Here is a 22,272-nt window from a genome sequence, read left to right on the forward strand (position 1 = left end):
AGGCCAACTGGTTTGAGTGTGTCAAGAACTGCAACGCTGCTGGGTTTGTCACAACATTTTCCCGTGTCTATCAAGAATGGTCCACCATCCAAAGGACATCCAACCAACTGGACACTGTGGGAAACATTGGAGTCAACATGGGCCAGCATCCCTGTGGAGCAATCCTTGCCCCAACAACTTGAGGCTGTTCTGAGGGGGAAAAGTGGGTGCAACTCAATATTAGGAAGGTATTCATAATGTCTTGTACACTAAGTATATATGTATTCGGGTCTCTGACATTGCCCGTTCTGATATTTAATTACATTTTTGAATTGTGTGTATTACTGGATGTTTTTTTTGCTACAGCAGTGCATTAATAACAAGAATTTTGCTGCACCTGCAAGTATGTGACAGAGTACAGCTATGCAGATGACAGTAGGTAACATGGACCTTCCCTAGTCCTTTCGCAGTACGGTTGAATACATTTTGCAATGCATGGAAAACATCATGTAGAAATAGCCGACATCGCAAACCCTCTAAAACACAACCATCTTCAATTGGAAGGGGATGTTTAGGGTGTGAAGTGCTGCATCTGAAAGGGAGTGGAGTAGCAGTAGTGGTTGGGGCGACTCTCAGCTGCGTGGGCCAGTGTGTTTGATCTAAAAACACAGCATCCAGGGAGACGCAGCTCTCCTGCACACCTCAGACAGTTATGAAGCGTTTCAAGTTGCTTTCCCTTTGAATGATGGTGTCGTCTTTCATGCATTTGGATGATTGCTGCATATCAATTGAGAAAGACTCGAAACCTGCATCGGAGTCCCTCTCCCGAGTCACACGGCTTTCAGCTAACAAATCCAAGGGGACTATGGCTTGACTCTTTCAATTGTTCAAAGGTTGATCATTTGAGGTTTAAAAGCCACCAGGCCCTTGACACCTCTTGGTGCATACAGTACTAGGGATACAACACTTGTTCACCAAACACATTACATGTGAGGGGACATGCAGAAAATGAGGTCATACAACACAACTACAAAAATCAACCATTTACATCCGTTCCATTTATCTCAAAGGAGGATTATTCACAAGACATTGTCAGTCTGTCTTAAAAAGAAATCCAATCCAAACAAAGCAGGCACTCTATATATTGGGTTTTCAGTAACATTTATTGATCATTTAAACCGACAGGCTCTATGTGGAACAACCCACCAAACCTTCCAATGACAACTCAACCACTGGCACCTTAGCTAGTGAAGGATTGGGTCCCATTGGTATTAAAAGTTAGCGTGATGGTGAAAATACTACTGTATGCCATCTAACCAGAGAGAAAGAAAACACTGAATCTGGGTTTTAAAGAGAGTTCATGAGATAAGGAAATAGCAGACCAACAACACTTTCAGACAAGAGTTAGTCGATCTTCACATGGATGAACAACCAGAGGCAGCACTGCGGATTCTTACGGGGCCGTTCAATATGCAATCATCTTCACATTATGGACGGAGCAATAGAAAGAGTAGTGATGGTCACATTGTATACAGACAACTGCTTTCTCTTTCTTCCCACTGGATTGCAAAGATTGGATTTAGTGTAGGTTAAGTGTGACATGCTGGCTGAGCTGCACACACGTACACAAGCAGACACAGTCCACCAATAGTAACTTGGAATAAAGACTTAAAAAGTACAACCATGTAGTCGGGCATCCTTCACATCATGTGCAGAGTATAGTCATGGATTACAGAGCTCTCGTTCCAAAGCCTCTCGTACCACATTGAGCAAGCGCTACATTTGAAGCACACTTACATAAAGTTAATTTCCATTCAAACCCTCAAGGAGGTCCCCCACGTAGTCAGAGATAGAGAGACCTGATGAGCGATGTGGAGGAATGTTGTTCAGCATTAAACATTTTGCCTCACACATCCCTCTCAACACATCGCACCCTTCAGAGCAGCAGAACGTCATCCTCAGCCATACCTCAGGGGCACAGCAGGATCTAGAGCAAACAGAGAGAGAAGCGAAGCTAAACTAGATTTATACCATACTGCTAACCATGTCCTTCAGGTGATGTTGGTTCCTCGTTAATCCGACTGACGCGGGGGTAGATGTTCAGTGCGTGACGCTACCTTGGCAGGGCCCGTACTACCCAGCATGCCTCACAGAGGTGGCCTGGCGAGCCAGATGAGCAGAAAAACAGTGAGTGAGTGGTGGTGGACATGCGATTTGATGTGGCGGTACGCTGTCTGCTTGTTCTCTAGCGCCTGCACTGTAAACAGAGACCCGGGAGGAGGAGGGGCAAGGGCAGCTCCTACCCCACCCCTGTCGTTCCCCTTCCTCTGAAGGGGGCCTGGCCAATCACTCACTTCCCCAGCCGCTGCTCACAGGAGGCGTAGTGCTGAAGGGCGCTGAATAAGTCCTCATAGGAGACATCCACGTGGGAGGGTAAGGAGCTGCAGGAGAGAGGGAGGATGTCAGAGATATATACTAGTGAGACACCTCTAGCCTACTTCAGATGGCAGCAGTTTATCTCAAATCAAAATGTATTTGTCACGTGTGCCGAATACAACAGGTGTAGAACTTACAGTGAAATGCTTACTTACATGCTCTAACCAATAGTGCAAAAAAAGGTATTAGGTGAAGAACCCCCGTAAAACTGCTGCCATTTCTTCCGGGCGCCATTTTAACAAATAATGATGCTAAATAATGTTGTGAAAATAGATACCAAGCAATAGGGGATCAACAGAAATGTCATGTTACATTAGTAAAGACTCACAGTAAATACAATTATGTACTTGACGACGGCTGTCATAAACAAATGGGAATCCTGTGATTCCCAAAAGCTGCTGCTTGAGCTACCGTCAAAGCAGTTACAGTACTATAACGCCATCTAGTGTTTGGTGATGGTAAAAGTCCAAAAAGGTCATTACAAATACAGTCGGTCAAATAAAATGTTGCTTTGTAAAAACTGATAGCGTTCAACAACGTGGGCCATTCGGACTGAACTTCATGACTCCCAAACAATGACGTTAGTGATGCATTATCATCTGGTAAAGTCTAATTACACATTTTATGTAGGCTGAACTGCAACAATAACTCTCAGTATTTCCATGAGCCTTAAAATAGCCCTATTACTTATACAGGGTTGCACAGAGGCATTTTTAAAAGTCTTGCCAATCGTTCAAGCCGGGAGGTAAGTGAGGCAGCAGAGACCGGATTACCAGTTATTCTGCACAGATGAACACAACAGGCCCATATCCATTCTACTCCGGATGTAAAGCATAAGCACACACACACTTCCTCTGTCTCCCACACACACAGCGAGTGGTTATAATGGGACATTCCTGTCCAGCGACTATCCCAGAATGTCTTCTGCACATGAGTACGGCAGCCTCATTTAACACACACACGCAATACTCACATGAACTCTGTCAGTCTGATGTGCCAGGGCAGGAACCCCAGGGTGCTTTCTACTGGGCCGAACTTCAGAACCAGGTCAGGATCTGGTGTAGTCTTCGACTCTGCACAAACCGAGATAGCATGGACAGAGGTCAATGAAAAACACAATCAATGGAAATCTCATAAAAAAGTGCCCTCTGCGGAGCATTTAACCCCTCAAGTTATTTTTTGTGGACCCGAAGAAATCAAACGAGTATAATAAACAAAATCCCCATCAAAATCTGCCTGTTGAAGCGAGACAAACGAGTTCTCTACATGGCGGACTTCCGTGGTGGAAGGTGGCCGAGCTACAGCGGTGTTTGTCTTCTCCCGAAAACGGCTGTACCGTCCGAACGGTTTGGCCAACAAGCTAATATGACCACTCTATGGAAAGATGACTCACGAACATGTCAGTTGTTTTGCTCTAAGACCCCCCCCCACACACACACACACACACACAAGCCGCACGGGACTCATCTGAAGTCGGTAGCACCGATCTGCCAACTTCTGTCTGAAGAGTCCTAACGGTTTGGCCTCTCAAGAGCATGCCGCTTGTTTTGCTCTAAGACACCCCCAAGCCGCACAAGACTTGATGAATGGAAGTGTACAGGGCCTTCAGAAAGTATTCACACCACTTGACTTATTCCACATTTCGTTGTGTTACATCCTGAATAAAAAAAATATATATAGAGAGAGATTTTTTGGGAACTGGCCTAAACACAATAACACATAATATCATAGTGGAATTCTGTTTTCAAAATTTGTACAAACTAATTAAAAATGAAAAGCTGAAATGTCTTGAGTCGTCAATAAGTATTCAACCCCTTTATGTCAAGCCTAAAAAAGTTCAGGAGTAAAACTATTTCCACCAGACACTGGTAGATGAATTCACCTTTCAGCATAACAAAAACAAGTCCAAATCTACACTGGAGTTGCTTACCAAGAAGACAGTGAATGTTCCTGAGTGGCCGACTTACAGTTTTGACTTGAAAATGGTTGTCTAGCAACGATCAATGACCAATTTGACAGAGCTTGAAGAATTTAGAAAAACAATAAAATGGGCAAATATTATACAATCCAGGTGTGGAAAGCTCTTGAGCACATACCCAGAAAGACTCACAGCTGTAATCGCTGCCAAAGGTACTTCTACAAAGTATTGACTCAGGGGTGTGAATACTTATGTAAATGAGACCATATTTCTGTATTAAAAAACAACTAAAAAAAACACATTTGCAAATATGTTTTCACTTTGTCATTATGGGGTATTGTGTGTAGTTGGGTAAAAAAAAAGTATAATGGACACCTTTAAAAATATAGAAAACATTAGATTAAACCATGAATTGGGCCTTACTGATATTAGTCCATAGTAATGCATTGAATAACAGATTCATACATGGAAAAACAGATATTTTGTTTTGAAGTGTTTGTCCTTTATCTGAGAGATATAAGAAAAATATCAGGAAATTATTATTTTTGGACACATTTAGGAGGTTGCTAAAGCATAAGGACTGTTGAAAAGATTGAGAGAACCGAGATATCTGAAATGACAGTTCAATTCCTTCTTGAATGTTAGGCTGCATCTACACAGGCATCACAATTCTGATATTTTTGCTACTAATTGGTCTTTTGATCAATCAGATCTTCTGCCAATAGTTTGGCAAAATAATTAGAACTGGACTGCCTGTGTAAACACAGCTTAGAGAACAGCAGCAGCAGCTTGCCAAGCCCCTTAGATAGTGAGATGATTAGAGACTCCCTTTCGCTGTGCCCCCCTGGATCCCGACAGCGAGCGGGTCTCCGACATCTGATTGCAGCTGCTCGTCAGTACACTGACTGGGACTGAGGTAAACACACCATAACTTCACGGTACACTACGCTGGACTTAACTGCACTGAAGTGAACGCTGCTATCCTCTGTAGTTTATATCCTGAGTACACACGGATGTGTTCCACTGAACTACCTGTGACGTGATTTGCAGCGGGCGAGGGTGATCAGTCTTAGCCAGGGACTAATGACGGGCAGAGCTGGGGTGGGCAGAGGGCTCAGGGAAAATAACCCACTGAGAGAAGAGCTCACTCTGGCACAGACTCCCAGTGCTTCATGTTTCCTTCATCTTTTGATCAAACACTGTGGAAGGCTAGTCTAACAGGGGGCTCCTTGACCTTTACTCAATCCCTTTCCTACATCCTTGCTGAGCTTCAAATAGTGAAATTGCTATTCGGAACATCATGCCAAAGGAGAGCTGGTGCGCTAAGCTTCACTCCACCTTGTAATAGTATGGCACAGATTTACCGTCTATGATCAATAGAATGTCTGTGGGGTTTAACCTGATAAAACAATTAAATAAAAGGTATTGTCCACAGTGAGAACCATGTCCTGTCCTCCTGCTGGTCATGGGGGAGGGACCTCCTCCTCACCTCTGAGTAGAGAGTCAAGCACAGTGACGTTGATGTCTTTGGCTGTCTTCTCCAGCTGTTCCACAGCTCTACACAGCTCCTGTGCTGCCTGGACGATTCTCAGCTTCCCATCGTCTGGAGACAGCACCTTCACCACGGACTGACACGACAGCACTGTGGACACACGGGGACACACACACACAGGAATACAGTCATAATAAGCCCCACAAAACACAAATACCGGTACTCAGGCACAAACACTACCACACACCCATTTACAGTAATAATACCAATCAATGTGTCAATGTAAATGTGTCAGGTGTCTGACTAAAGGTCAGTGGGTGGTAACTCGGAAATCCTGCTTCACAATCCTGCTGTTGCGCTTGAATATTGCATTCATAAACAGGTGATTTGTTGGATTACAAAACAATCAAGAACAGGAATCACAATGAAGAACAGGATCATAGAATTCATAAGTTATTTAGGTGAATTATAGGGTATTTGAACAGGAATTCATTATCCACAGGGTTACGTGTCTTGCTCAAGGGCACATTGACAGATTTTTCAGCTAGTTGGCTGAGAACTTTTCCGTTTGCTAGACTACATGCCGCCCAACTTCCTTTGGTGAAGAGAATTCTTCTGTGTTGTGTTCCTGCACAACTCCATATGGTCTAATTCTGACTGTATGTCATAACAGATTGACTTGCTCAGGGGATAAAGGTATAGTGCCAAAAGCATATGGAGAGTAAAACCACACAATGCATCTTAAATTATCCCATACAGGCTGGCTGCAATCCACATGCCCTTTAATAAACAAACGCCACAGAAAATATAAACAAAGGCCTGGTGGAACTGGAATCCATCTAAAAAAAAAATAACTATAATATTTATAATCAGTTTCAAACTTCATTCAATAAGTGATGAATTGTGAAAATTGCACTCCCAATGATGCCTTACAATCTAAAATCGACCCAAAGTGTTTGTGTAGTTGTATCCAATAGAATTGAATTGATTATTTATTCATAATGGTTATTCACAGCCAAATAGCCTACACATGGCAGAGTTCTGAATGCTTCTCTGTTGTAGCCCTTCCCGTTTTTCAGGCTATGGCGTTAAATAGGTGTTAAATAGGCTTGATGAAGTGATGTCCTTCATTTATTACATATCATTAATGCAGTCTTTATGTGCTTATCAACGCACAAGCGCCTTCCCTCCCGCCACTCCTGCCAATAAAATAATGTCATCCAAAATAATCAAACACAAGTTTTGGTGTGCGTGACGTTTCAAATACATTTTGTCATGACTAAATGTGTAATGTGAACTAGGGATGCACGATATAAAAACCGGTGAACATATCGGAATCGGACGATATTAGCTAAAAATACCAACATCGGTATTGACTCGATGTCTAGTTTAACGGCGATGTGAAAAACTGAAAGTTGACGTGCACGCCTATATAACATAGGTAGATGACGTAATGACGCCACGTAAAACGTCGCGCTACACCTGCAACTCAGCATTCCTAACCTAGCCCACAACGTCTACTGTGTGGATCGAACAGTCAACAAGTCGAGCAGTCATTTGAAAGAGTAAGAACATTTCAGCAAGACAACTCAAAAGGAAAAATCCATTAAAGCCAAGATAATGGAATTCATTTCCCTTGACAATCAACCGTTCTCTGTCGTGGGTGATGTTGGCTTTCGTGACTGGTCGAGCACCGGTACACACTAACGTTACGAAGTGTGCTATTGTTCAGATGTTGCCCTACCGGAGTTACACAGTATTAGCCTCACTGCTATTAGCGTCACAACATAAATACTATGGACCGCTGTTTGGGTTTTTGCGTGTCAAAAAAGATACGTAAAATAGCACTATTTGACAATAATACTATTGGACACGGTAAATAAGCTTTTAACTCGACACGTCATATAACACAGTTTTAATTACAGAATGTTGTGGGTTCTGAATCTGCACGTGCAAGCCAAGCGCCACCACTGCTATCAGCACTGTCAAAGCTGTACAAAAAAGACTGCAAACAAGCAAACACCGGCCAAGAACGATGTGCTTACAATAATAAAGCATTATTTTAGCTTTATATTGGTAGCACCAATACAACCAGCCTGAAAACAATGATCAGAAGAAACTGCAGTCAATTTCACTATTCTTGGAATTTGCGAATTGCCTTCAAAATAAAAGTACAGTGGGGCAAAAAAGTATTTAGTCAGCCACCAATTGTGCAAGTTCTCCCAGTTAAAGATGAGCGGCCTGTAATTTTCATCATAGGTACACTTCAACTATGACAGACAAAATGAGAAGAAAAAAAATCCAGAAAATCACATAGGATTTTGAATGAATTTATTTGCAAATTATGGTGGAAAATAAGTATTTGGTCACCTACAAACAAGCAAGATTTCTGGCTCTCACAGACCTGTAACTTCTTTTAGAGGCTCCTCTGTCCTCCACTCGTTACCTGTATTAATGGCACCGGTTTGAACTTGTTATCAGTATAAAAGACCTGTCCACAACCTCAAACAGTCACACTCCAAAATCCACTATGGCCAAGACCAAAGAGCTGTCAAAGGACACCAGAAACAAAATTGTAGACCTGCACCAGGCTGGGAAGACTGAATCTGCAATAGGAAAGCAGCTTGGTTTGAAGAAATCAACTGTGGGAGCAATTGTTAGGAAATGGAAGACATACAAGACCACTGATGATCTCCCTCGATCTGGGGCTCCACGCAAGATCTCACCCCGTGGGGTCAAAATGATCACAAGAACGGTGAGCAAAAATCCCAGAACCACACGGGGGGAACTAGTGAATGACCTGCAGAGAGCTGGGACCAAAGTAACAAAGCCTACCATCAGTAACACACTACGCCACCAGGGACTCAAATCCTGCAGTGCCAGACGTGTCCCCCTGCTTTAGCCCGTACATGTCCGGCCCGTCTGAAGTTTGCTAGAGAGCATTTGGATGATCCAGAAGAAGATTGGGAGAATGTCATATGGTCAGATGAAACCAAAATATAACTTTTTGGTAAAAACTCAACTTGTTGTGTTTGGAGGACAAAGAATGCTGAGTTACATCCAAAGAACACCATACCTACTGTGAAGCATGGGGGTGGAAACATCATACTTCGGGGCTGTTTTTCTGCAAAGGGACCAGGACGACTGATCCGTGTAAAGAAAAGAATGAATGGGCCATGTATCGTGAGATTTTGAGTGAAAACCTCCTTCCATCAGCAAAGGCATTGAAGATGAAACGTGGCTGAGTCTTTTAGCATGAAAATGATCCCAAACACACCTCCCGGGCAACGAAGGAGTGGCTTCGTAAGAAGCATTTCAAGGTCCTGGAGTGGCCTAGCCAGTCTCCAGATCTCAACCCCATAGAAAATATTTGGAGGGAGTTGAAAGTCCGTGTTGCCCAGCAACAACCCCAAAACATCACTGCTCTAGAGGAGATCTGCATGGAGGAATGGGCCAAAATACCAGCAAGTGTGTGAAAACCTTGTGAAGACTTACAGAAAACATTTGACCTCTGTCATTGCCAACAAAGGGTATATAACAAAATATTGAGATAAACTTTTGTTATTGACTAAATACTTTTTTCCACCATAATTTGCAAATAAATTAAAAATCCTACATTGTGATTTTCTGGATTTTTTTCTTCTCATTTTGTCTGTCATAGTTGAAGTGTACCTATGATGAAAATTACAGGCCTCTCATCTTTTTAAGTGGGAGAACTTGCACAATTTGTGGCTGACAAAATACTTTTTTGCCCCACGGTACCTCTTTGAAAGCGATTGGGAGGTTACAATTGGTGGAATCATGCCATATTTAGACCAGATAATGTCAAACAAAGTTGGAATGTGAAGCAATGAAATGGGGTATCAGTCTACTCGGTGACACCCACAGAACACAACTATTAGCTTTGTAGCTCTTATCACGGGACTGTGACTGTGTGAAATCACCTCCCCATTCAGCCTATTGTGTGTACTGACATTCATATTGCACTGTACAGCTTTACCTAAGGATTGGAATCTATGAAATGGGGTAACAGTCTACTCAATACCCAAGATATTTTTTCCCAATGTCCTCCTCAGCGTTATCAGACTCAAACATCCACACAGTATTGTTTTTCCTTGGGAATAGTGTTCAATACATTTTGGTTGACAATAAATGTGGCTCAATTCACAGCTGTTTCAGAGTCCCGCAATAAGAGCTACGATGCTAATGTTCTGCAGGTGTCACTGAGGAGATTGTTACCCCATGTCATTGATCAACCCCATCCACAATCCATAAGTAAGGATGTGCAGTGAAATAAGTATGCCCCAAATGCAATTCAAAGTACAATTTCAGATTTTTTTCAAATTAACAAAATCACTGTATTTTGTTGAGTTTATAGAACATTCCAACCTCGATTAGCATGATCTATTCAATTATGGCATAATTCTACTATTTGTATGCATTTGCACACTGTCAATGACATACTTTTATTTTGAAGGCTAACCGCAAAGTCAACTCTTGTGGCTAATTCTTATTGTGGCTTGCTTCACATAGATGGGTCTGACCACCATTAATCAAATAAGAACTGTATTATGAATTAGGGTTATTTTAGATGACACCTAGCTATATAAACTAAGCAACAAAAAAAGAAACATCCCTTTTTCAGGACCCTGTCTTTCAAAAATAATTGGTAAAAATACAAATAAGTTCACAGCTCTTCACTGTAAAGGGTTTAAACACTCTTTCCCATGCTTGTTCAATGAACCATAAACAATTAAATGAACATGCACCAGTGGAACGGTCGTTAAGACACTAACAGCTTACAGATGGGAGACAATTAAGGTCACAGTTATGAAAACTTAGGACACTAAAGAGGCCTTTCTACTGACTCTGAAAAACACCAAAAGAAAGATGCCCAGGGTCCCTGCTCATCTGCATGAACGTGCCTTAGGCATGCTGCAAGGAGGCATGAGGACTGCAGATGTGGCCAGGGCAATAAATTGCAATGTCTGTACTGTGAGATGCCTAAGACAGCGCTACAGGGAGACTGGACGGACAACTGATCGTCCTCGCAGTGGCAGACCACGTGTAACAACACCTACACATGATCGGTACATCCGAACATCACACCTGCAGAATAGGTACAGGATGGCAACAACAACTGCCCGAGTTACACCAGGAATGCACAATCCCTCCATCAGTGCTCAGACTGTCCGCAATAGGCGGAGAGAGGCTGGATTGAGGGCTTGTAGGCATGTTGTAAGGCAGGCCCCCACCAGACATCACCGTTAACAACGTCACCTATGGGCACAAACCCACCGTCGCTGGACCAGACAGGACTGGCAAAAAGTGCTCTTCACTGACGAGTCGTGGTTTTGTCTCACCAGAGGTGATGGTCGGATTCGCGTTTATCGTCAAAAGAGTTAGCGTTACAGCGAGGACGGTACTCTAGAAAGGAATTGATTTGGAGGTGGGGGGTCCGTCATGGTCCGGGGCGGTGTGTCACAGCATCATCGGACTGAGCTTGTTGTCATTGCAGGCAATCTCAACGCTGTGCGTTACAAGGAAGACATCCTCCTCCCTCATGTGGTACCCTTCATGCAGGCTCATCCAGACATGACCCTCCAGCATGACAATGCGACCATAAATACTGCTCGATCGGTGTGTGATTCTTAATTTTTTTTATTTTACCTTTATTTTACTAGGCAAGTCAGTTAAGAACAAATTCTTAGTTTCAATGACGGCCTAGGAACAGTGGGTTAACTGCCTGTTCAGAGGCAGAACGACAAATTTGTACCTTGTCAGCTCGGGGATTCGAACTTGCAACCTTTCGGTTACTAGTCCAACGCTCTAACCACTAGGCTACCCTGCCGCCTCTGCAAGACAGGAATGTCAGTGTTCTTCCATGGCCAGCGAAGAGCCCGGATCTCGAGGGTGAGGTCTAAGGCCATTCCCCCCAGAAATGTCTGGGAACTTGCAGGTACCTTGGTGGAAGAGTGGGGTAACATTCCACAGCAAGAACAGGCAAATCTGGTGCAGTCCATGAGGAGGAGATGCACTGCAGTACTTAATGCAGCTGGTGGCCACACCAGATACTGTTACTTTTGATTTTGATCCCCCCTTTTGTTCAGGGACACATTTTTCCATTTATGTTAGTCACATGTCTGTGGAACTTGTTCAGTTTGTCTCAGTTGTTGAATCTTATGTTCATACAAATATTTACACATGTTAAGTTTGCTGAAAATAAAGTAGGTGACAGTGAGAGGGCGTTTCTTTTTTTAGCTTGTTAACTATAGCGACTGAAACAGATTGTAATTTTGCTATATTTTTGGGGAAGAACATTGTTTGCATCCATGAGCTAGCTAGCTTTTTTATGACCATCACTGTGTAGGTGCGCGAGACAACTTTACCAGCATCATAGCACACATATCGATGAATCGTTGTGACATATGAAATACGAGTGAGTGTAATCAATGTGTAACAACTACGTAAACATTTTATGAACGTGTTAAATTATTGTGACGTGCAGTCATATTCAGGTCCTGATTGGTCAAAGTGTTATTTGACACAGATCTTTGACATGCAATGACCGAAACAACGTTCCATAGAAATCCTGGTTGAGAATGAAACTGAGTGAACGAGTGAACAAATGAACAACGAAACAGCACAGCAAGTAAGTGAAAGAAATAGGTATTTATTATGTTTTACTAGTAATGTGGACATAGGTAAATGCCAACAAAATAACGTTTTGGTCAGTGTGGTGTGTGTGTAACCTTTATTTAACTAGGCAGGTCAGTTAAGAACAAATTCTTATTTACAATGACGGCCTCCCTGGGACAACGCTGGGCCAATTGTGTGCTGCCCTATGGGACTCCCAATCACTGCCGGATGTGATACAGCCTGGATTCAAACCAGGGACTGCTGTGATGCCTCTTGCACTGAGATGCAACGCCTTAGACCGCTGTGTCCATGTGTGTGTTTTAACTATTTAACTGTACGAGAATGCTTAAAAAGACAGGTAAAATTGCAAATACCGGTTATCGGTATCGTTTTGGTTTTTTTTTTGCAAGGAAAATATCAGTATCGGCCAAAAATGTCATATTGGTGCATCACTAATTTAAAAAAACATTTGATTAGCCTAATAAAATATTGACTCAGTATTCTTCCTCAAATGAAGGGGATGATGACGCAAACTTTGCGAGAAGGTGGAAATCTAACTTCATTGGTCAATATAAATGGAGTTAGCCAAATAAATGGAACTAGCCCTGAGGTAGACCCTTTTCACACTACGATAGATTTTCTAGAGCAGAGTTCCCCAACTGGTGGCCAGCGAGTAAAAATTATACATTTATGGTTGGACATGACTAAAAACAGGAAATTAGCTCCAAGTCACTTCAATTTTGGAAATCTATTCCCAAATATTCGGTTGTCAGGATAGTTGTTGCTCAATGTGTGATAATGGGACCAGAAAACTTGGGATACAACAGCAAAACCTTCCGGGACATAGACATGTCTTATATTGGCAGAAAGCTTACATTTGTGTTAATCTAACTGCCGTGTCCAATTTACAGTAGCTATTACAGAAAAAAAGACTACGCTATTGTTTGAGGATAGTGCACAACAACAAAACACTCACCACAGCAACTGGTTTAATACATTCACCTCTGAAGGTAAATAATGTACTTACATTCAGTAATCTTGCTATGATTTGTCATTCTGAGGGTCCCAGAGATAAAATGTAGCATAGTTGTGTTTGATAAAAATCCATTTGTATATTCAAATGTAGGAACTGGAGTCTACAGTTTGACCCCACTGCTGTCTCCACACACACCCCGCCATGAAAGATAATGTCACTAGTGATTCATCATGCACGGCATTCCTGGGAGTCTGTAAACTGACATTTTTTATTACCATAGAAAAATTCTATGTTCTCTATAGTTACAGTTGAAGTCAGAAGTTAACATACACATAGGTTGGAGTCATTAAAACTTGTTTTTCAACCACTCCACAAATTTCTTGTTAACAAAGTATAGTTTTGGAAAGTTGGTTCGGACATCTACTTTGTGCATGACACCAGTCATTATTTACAGACACACACATTCATAATTCACTGTATCACAATTCCGGTGGGTTAGAAGTTTACATACTCTAAGTTGACTGTGCCTTTAAAAAGATTTGAAAATTCCAGAAAAGTATGGCATGGCTTTAGAAGCTTCTAATAAGGCTAATTGACATCATTTGAGTCGAGGTGTACCTGTGAATGTATTTCAAGGCCTACCTTCAAACTCAGTGCCTCTTTGCTCGACATCATGGGAAAATCTAAAGAAATCAGCCAAGACCTCAGATTTATTTTTGTAGATCTCCACAAGTCTGATTCATCCTTTGAAGGTACCACATTCATCTGTTCAAACAATAGTATGCAAGTATAAACACCATGGGACCATGCAGCCGTCATACCGCTCAGGAAGGAGATGCGTTGTCTCCTAGAGATGAATGTACTTTGGTGTGAAAAGTACAAATCAATCCCAGAACAGCAGCAGAGGACCTTGTGAAGATGCTGGAGGAAACAGGTACAAAAATATCTATATCCATAGTAAAACGAGTCCTATATCAAGGACCAAAACCGTAATAAAAAAGCCAGACTACGGTTTGCAAATGCACATGGGGACAAAGATCAAACTTTTTGGAGAATTGTCCTCTGATCTGATGAAACTAAAATAGACCTGTTGGGCCATAATGACCATCATTAAGAACACCATCCCAACCGTGATGCACGGGGGTGGCAGCATCATGTTGTGGGGGTGCTTTTCTGCAGGAGGGACTGGTGCACTTCACAAAATAGACGGCATCATGAAGAAGGAACATTATGTGGATATATTGAAGCAACATCTCAAGACATCAGTCAGGAAGTTAAAGCTTGGTTGCAAATGGGTCTTCTAAGTGGACAATGACCCCAAGCATACTTCCAAAGTTGTGGCAAAATGGCTTAAGGACAACAAAGTCAAGGTATTGGAGTGGCCATCACAAAGCCCTGACCTCAATCCTATTGAGAATTTGTGGGCAGAATTGGAAAAGTGTGTGTGATCAAGGAGGCCTACAAACCTGACTCAGTTACACCAGCTCTGTCAGGAGGAATGGAACAAAATTCACCCAACTTATTGTGGGAAGCTTGTGGAAGGCTACCTGAAACATTTGACCCAAGTTGAACAATTTAAAGGCAATACACACGATTAGTATTTGGTAGCATGTAAACTTCTGATCCACTGGGAATGTGATGAAAGAAATAAAAGCTGAAATAAATCATTCTCTACTATTATTGACAATTCACATTCTTAAAATAAAAGTGGTGATCCAAACTGACATAAGATTGAATTTTTACTAGGTAAATGTCAAGAATTGTGAAAAACTGAGTTTAAATGGATTTGGCTAAGGTGTATGTAAGCTTCCGACTTCAACTGTATGTGCTTAAATGTATAAATTGACCAATTCAGCACAGTTGGGCAAGCTCCTGGCAGACTTCATACAAAATATTGTGTTGTGACGTAATTCTTCACTGGATCAGTCTGGAACGTTGCACACATGCTGCTGACATCTTGTGGGGGGAAAAGAATCTAAATTACACCGAGGATCCTAACGCAATGTATGGCCTTTCTCATGCATTTCAAAGATGAAAAAATAAAAAATAAAAATAAAAAATGGTTTGTATTATCTTTTACTAGATCTAATGTGTTATATTATCCTACATTAATTTCACATTTCCACAAACTTCAAAGTGTTTCCTTTCAAATGGTATCAAGAATCTGCATATCACCTTGCTTCAGGTTCTGAGCAACAGGCACATTTGGGTGTCATTTTTGGCGAAAATTGAAAAAGTCTAAGACCTTAAGAGGTTTTAAGCACCCTGATAAAAACATTAAGACACACATTACTAAAGAGGGAGCCAGAGATCAATATAGCCTAACCAGAAGAACAAAAACCTGTTCCCGACCCTCCTCCTCCCTCTGCTGCTGGCCTTCACATATTCTGCCAATATGCTCCTGATGTTGCCGGTAAAAAGGCTACACCAGCGGTCGGTATCCTTTTGCATTTGGAGTGCCAAATTACTGTACCATTTCTACTTATCTGCGTGCCAGTTATGATTTTCATATGCACATTTTCATGGAACAGTTTAATTTCATATATAATAAAGTCTTCTTATCTAAAAATCTGTCATGTGGTTAATCAACACTATCTAAATGAAAATGACAAATCTGAAAGTAACTGAAAGTAACAATTGCCATTGCATACAAGTAAAAATAGCCTACATAAAGCCAACAAATAAAAACATTGCAGCATCGCAGATAGAAAATATCCTGATAGAAATGTATATCCTATAAATCCCGTTGGCTAAGCATGGCCTGTCTGCAAGGAACTTGCCTCCACAATGGATCAGTCCACTCAAACAGGTGTGAATCAGACAGTTGTCTTGTACACCATGATTATTAAATATTTGTTTGCTCCTGCTCGACTAAAGAAATCTTAGTCGACCAACAGCCTGTTGACAAAACAATTGACTAAATGGGGTCAGCCCTTATCTCCACAGTTATGCAAACAGGCGTGCGTGATGTACTTTACAATCAAAGTTACCTGCTACACATCTCAGAGTTCTGCGCTCAGCTCTTTTGCCGCCAATTGCTCTCGGTGTATCCATTATAGTTCAGTGGGTGTATCATACTATGCGTTCATATGGCAGAGGGAGACACATTCATAACTACATTGCAGAGCCCTGCCCGGCGTCCCATGACAGATGTCACCTCATCTGTGCAAAAGCCCACCATTCGACGAAGCAGCAAACAAAAGTCAATGCACGACCCTCACAGCTAGTGTCCATTTGGAGAGCATAAGATGGGGAGTTTGAGTCTTTCAGTCAGTTTCCTCTTGATATTGCTAGCTATAGCATTAATTCTTAAGTTTCACAGTGCAATCTGACAAAGGTATTGAATCGTGTTTCTGTGCCTCCCAACACATTGTTTTCACCATATCAATTGCGGCCGGTAATGTCAAAGTTTCTGCAATAGTGTGTGGTTTCATAGCGTAGCGGGCTTAGCCATTCACCATGGGAATGATTCAAGTGCAACGGTCAAGTGCAGCCTTTTCTCATGATCTCTGGGAACTCTCTGGTTGAATTTTTACTTTTAAATTAGATTTATTTTACCCCGTTTTCTCCCCAATTTCATGGTATACAATTGGTAGTTACAGTCTTGTCTCATCGCTGTAACTCCCGTACAGAATCAGAAGAGGCAAAGGTGGAGAGCCGTGCGTCCTCCGAAACACAACCCACCCGCACTGCTTCTTGACACAATACCCACTTAACCCGGAAGCCAGCCGCACCAATGTTTCGGAGGAAACACTGTGCATCTGGCAACCGTGTCAGCGTGCACTGTGCCCGGCCCGCCACACGAGTCACTAGCGCACAATGGGACAAGGACATCCCTGCCGGCCAAACCCTCCCCTAGCCCGGACGACGCCGGGCCAACTGTGCGCCGCCCCATGGGTCTCCCAGTCACGGCTGGCTAATCAATACAACGTTATGACAATGTCTTAAAGGACTGCCTTTTCTCTTTGCTTATTTGAGCTAATCTTGCCATAATATGGATTTGGTATTTTACCAAATGGGGCTATTTTTTGTATACCACCCCTACCTTGTCACAGTACAACTGATTGGCTCAAACACATTAAGGAAAGAAATTCCACAAATTAACTTTTAACAAGGCACACCTGTTACTTGAAATGCATTCCAGGTGACTACCTCGAAGTTGGTTGAGAGAATGCCAAGAGTGTGCAAAGCTGTCATCAAGGCAAAGGGTGGCTACTTTGAAGAATTTGTTTAACACTTTTTTGGTTACTACATGATTCCATATCTGTTATTTCATAGTATTGATCTATTCACTATTATTCTACAATATAGAAAATAGTAAAAATAAAGAAAAATCTTGTAATATGTAGGTGTGTCCAAACTTTTGACAGGTATTGTATATGATACCCATGTTTCAGTCACAATTTTTTTCCCACATGTAGGCTAAATGATTACCATATTGATGAAAAAAATGATGCATGACTTATGTTCTATGGTAGGCCTACAGTACTTTTAAACTGATATGAGAGGGGTTGTAGGCTTAATTATTAATTTTTGATAGGCTAATGTTGCTTGATGAAGACATGCTGTTAGCAACTCTGTGCTTTGTCTTGAGACTAAAATATAATAGGTGTAGCCTACAGACGAAGAAATGTAACCTTTATGGTCTGCACGTTTGTGAATCGTTGCATTATTCAAGAGTGTAATGTGGTTTGTGTCCATTTTTCAAACGTGTAATATGGTTAAAGATGAAAAGACGCTTGCATAGTCGAAGCAAGCTGGCTAGTGGCTATACTGGGATATTTCACTGGGATATTTGCAGTAAATGCCCGTTGCCAAGAGCCGAACGATCTCGCGGCACATAATGTTCCGTTGCGAATGTGAATTGAAAAGTGTACTGTAACACTGCCTCTCCAACTTTCATTAATGAGAAAAGCCCCTTAGCAGGTTAGTTTTTAAGGATTTGTTGCCTTAAATGTACCTGGCAAAAATGTGAGCTTCTTTCCTGGTACCGTTTTTCCTGAGTTCAAAGTTACCTCACTAACTCCTTTAACAAAATACGTAGTATAGGGCACAGCTCTTTAGACCAGCACTCCTAATCTGGGAAGCTTGACACATACGGCCCCCTGGTGTCTCACCTTGATGGTCCTGTTTGGCAGTGCCATTGCTGAGGAACTCTACAGAGTGCTGCTTGGAGCCTTCCAGACCCAGGAGCTCCTGCTGCTGCTTCAGGATCTCCTCCATCAGCCTGGAGTTGTTCCTCCTGAACACACCTGGGAACCAAAAAGGGATATGTGAGCAATCCAATAGCCTAGATCATATGGGGGGTGGGGGGGGGTTACACCCAATCTCAACAACTTTGAAACAAGAAAAATGAGAGAGAAATCATTTGCTGTCTTTTAGAGCTGAGATCTGAAATTAACATGATATAGCAAGTAAGGCTAATCATTAGGGGCAAATAATGTGTCATATACCAGATTTGGATGTGAGGAATGATGACATAAGTCAGCAGACATTGAGGAACAGTGCCACCCCACCAAACACTTAGACGGCCATCAAGAAGGATTCAAAATATTTTACAACAAATGGCCTATGACCCAGTAGGAGTGGCTGTGGTGAAACAGGAATAGCAATACAGTGTGTGTGTGTTAAGACAATTCCCTGTCGGGTCAAATAACGAATTAGGTGAAAAAGCCATTGGGCAAACCTTGAAAGCCTATTGAGACTCCTCTGTCTGAAATCATCTATGTAATGATACATTACTAAGCATATATGGCAGAAGTGGGTTGTTGTAGACTTCTGAAAGTAAATAGCTTTATCCGGCCTAATTCCCTATCAGGAAAAGAATGTAGATAAGTTATCAAAGATAACTAAGCACCAAAATAAAAAAAATCACGACTTGTTGAATCTGAATAGAAAAAGAGGTAGCTGGCACGTGACTGTCTGCTGGTGTTGTATGTAGCACTTCCTGGTGTGAATAAAAATAATGAACACATTTTATAATCAAATGATATCTTACCGTGATTATCGTACACACTGATATAAGATATGCCGACTGCCATGCACCACACGACAAGGTTGGCAATGTCTGTGTATCTCGGCTCTTCTTCCGCTATCAACAAGCCGATATGGTCAGGCAGCTTCTCCAAGGATTTCCCATCCGCCCCCCAGCGATACCGACGACCAACGCGTTTACCGGGTGCAGGAACGAGTTTTTTCTGTTTGGGAAACGAGAGGGCTATCGGCACAAGAAGCGCCGCTAAGGCTCGTGACCATAGCTGCCCATTCCAATTGCGAAGACAGATTCGGAACAAAGTGATAAACGTTCTATGAATGTGGAGAAGGACATGCAAAACCCGCCACATGAACTCGTACACGTGCACCATTATGCAGCCCTCCTCGACAAAAATGTCAAAATATAATAATTATCAGAAATGCATATAGCTCTGCATTTCAAGTCTAGTAATGATGGCTAAACACGAGTCTAGTTCTGTGAGCCATTTCGCTTACTGCCAACACCTCCGTTTGCCGACAGCCATCTTCATCCAACCATTACCCTCTGAACTCGGAGATACACGTTACTCAGTCGAGCTCAGTGATTGGACGATTCAGCAAACATGAAATCACGCGAGATCTAGTGTTGGACTTTCTACAGCAAACTAGATTATTATAATTTTTTAAAATGTTTATTGGAACAATAATAACAATCAATCAACACATCAATACAGGGACATTCCTGTGAATATAATTGGAAAAAAATGAAATAATAGAACACCAAACGACCCCCCCCCAAAAAAAATATATTTCATAATTCATATGTGACAAGGCAACGAGACATTAACAGACATTCAAAGACATGACTTCTAATAATTTTCCAACTTTTTGAGTTTCACAAGTTTGAGGGATTTATGAAATTGTAACAGTTCAATGACAAAAACTACAAAATAAGGAATTTTTCCACCCCGTTTAGATTTGTGAATATAATATTTGGCCAAGAGAATAATAATCTTAATGAAATAGTTATGATTGGAATTACAAGGATAAGCTTATAATGCCATTTAACATCATCAAAAGTAAACATTGGTTTGTATAAAATCTCCAGAATTACCTTTCATGAATTTCAATCCATAGTTTACTAGAATGGCGGCATGAAAAAAATAAATGCTGTATAGATTCTGAATCAGAAGAACAAAAAACACAAGGCATTTTGTCAAAATGTTATCTTTTGTGCAATAAATCATTAACATGGTAGATGGAAGAAAATATTTTAAAATAAGTTTCTTTAACTTTTTGGATGACTGGACAAGTGATGTAAAAGGTAGTCGCTTTTGACCATAGCATGGGTTGGTCACTTCCATAGCAATATATTGAATTATAATCACCAAATATTACTTCATTAAATTCCAATTGTATCCACTTATTGTAGCATTTTTTATCCAAAAGATTCAAGTCATTAATTTGTAAACTTAGAAAAGAGAGAACAACCTCATAATATAACAAAGTGTTCTAAATGAGTCCTAGTAAAGGAAGTGGAATTGCTTTGCAAACTTTCAAATATTGTCTCTGAGTAATATTAACCTGAAATTTACCAATAAACTCATCAAATGGCAAAAACTCCCCAGTGTTGTCTACCAAATCTCATACAACCTAATGTGCAGGTTTAGTATCCTAGAAGTGCAAGTCTGTCTATGTATTCTACTTATACCTATTTACTAATGTATATTGCAGTAGCTGTTAATACAGTAGTTTAATGTTTTTTATATAGGCTACACCGCTAAAAGTAACTTCCTTATGTTAGGTTATATTATTAGAGGAAGAACTCAATGGACACTGGGAAAGCTAAAACCAAGATTTTTCTTCCCAGATGGTCAATACAGCTGCATTAGACAAAGACATGGTTTCACCCGTGGTAGTATACAGTTGAAGTCGGAAGTTTACATACACTTAGGTTGGAGTCATTAAAACTCGTTTTTCAACCACTCCACAAATTTCTTGTTCAAAAACTATACTTTTGGCAAGCCGCTTAGGACATCTACTTTGTGCATGACACAAGTAAATTTTCCAACAATTGTTTACAGACAGATTTTTTCACTTATAATTCACTGTATCACAATTCCAGTGGGTCAGAAGTTTACATACACTAAGTTGACTGTGCCTTTAAACAGATTGGAAAATTCCAGAAAATGATGTCATGGCTTTAGAAGCTTCTGATAGGCTAATTGACATCATTTGAGTCAATTGGAGGTGTACATGTGGAAGAATTTCCGTCATACCGCTCACAACCGTCATACCGCTCAGGAAAGAGACGCGTTCTGTCTCCTAGAGATGAACGTACTTTGGTGCAAAAAGTTCAAATCAATCTCAGATCAACAGAAAAGGACCTTGTGAAGATGCTGGAAGAAACAGGTACAAAAGTATCTATATCCACAGTAAAACGTGTCCTATATCGACATAACCTGAAAGGCCGCCCAGCAAGGAAGAAGCCACTGCTCCAAAACCGGCATTAAAAAAAACAGACTACGGTTTGCAACTGCACATGGGGGCAAAGATCATACTTTTTGGAGAAATGTCCTCTGGTGTGATGAAACAAAAATAGAACTGTTTGGCCATAATGACCATCACTATATTTGGAGGAAAAAGGGGGAGGCTTGCAAGCCGAAGAACACCATCCCAACCGTGAAGCTCGGGGGTGGCAACATCATGTTGTGGGGGTGCTTTGCTCCTTGAGGGACTGGTGCGCTTCACAAAATAGATGGCATCAAGTGGAAGGAACATTATGTGGGTATATTGAAGCAACATCTCAAGACATCAGTCAGGAAGTTAAAGCTTGGTCGCAAATGGACAATGACCCCA

At 41.4% G+C, this 22,272-nt stretch overlaps 1 protein-coding gene across 1 annotated transcript; it reads right to left on the bottom strand.

The window, feature by feature from the left end:
- Positions 1 to 355: 355 nt before the first annotated feature.
- Positions 356 to 19,985, bottom strand: nus1 (NUS1 dehydrodolichyl diphosphate synthase subunit). Its single transcript, XM_064990969.1, has 5 exons — positions 19,439 to 19,985; positions 18,558 to 18,692; positions 5,823 to 5,975; positions 3,389 to 3,488; positions 356 to 2,420 (listed from the first exon to the last, which is right to left on the bottom strand). The coding sequence occupies exons 1-5, from the start codon at positions 19,803 to 19,805 to the stop codon at positions 2,330 to 2,332; spliced, it is 846 nt and encodes a 281-aa protein (XP_064847041.1). The 5' UTR covers positions 19,806 to 19,985; the 3' UTR covers positions 356 to 2,329.
- Between the last annotated feature and the right edge of the window lie 2,287 nt (positions 19,986 to 22,272).

The sequence above is a fragment of the Oncorhynchus masou genome, chromosome 16 (genome assembly GCF_036934945.1).
Source record: "Oncorhynchus masou masou isolate Uvic2021 chromosome 16, UVic_Omas_1.1, whole genome shotgun sequence".
Lineage (NCBI taxonomy): Eukaryota > Metazoa > Chordata > Actinopteri > Salmoniformes > Salmonidae > Oncorhynchus > Oncorhynchus masou.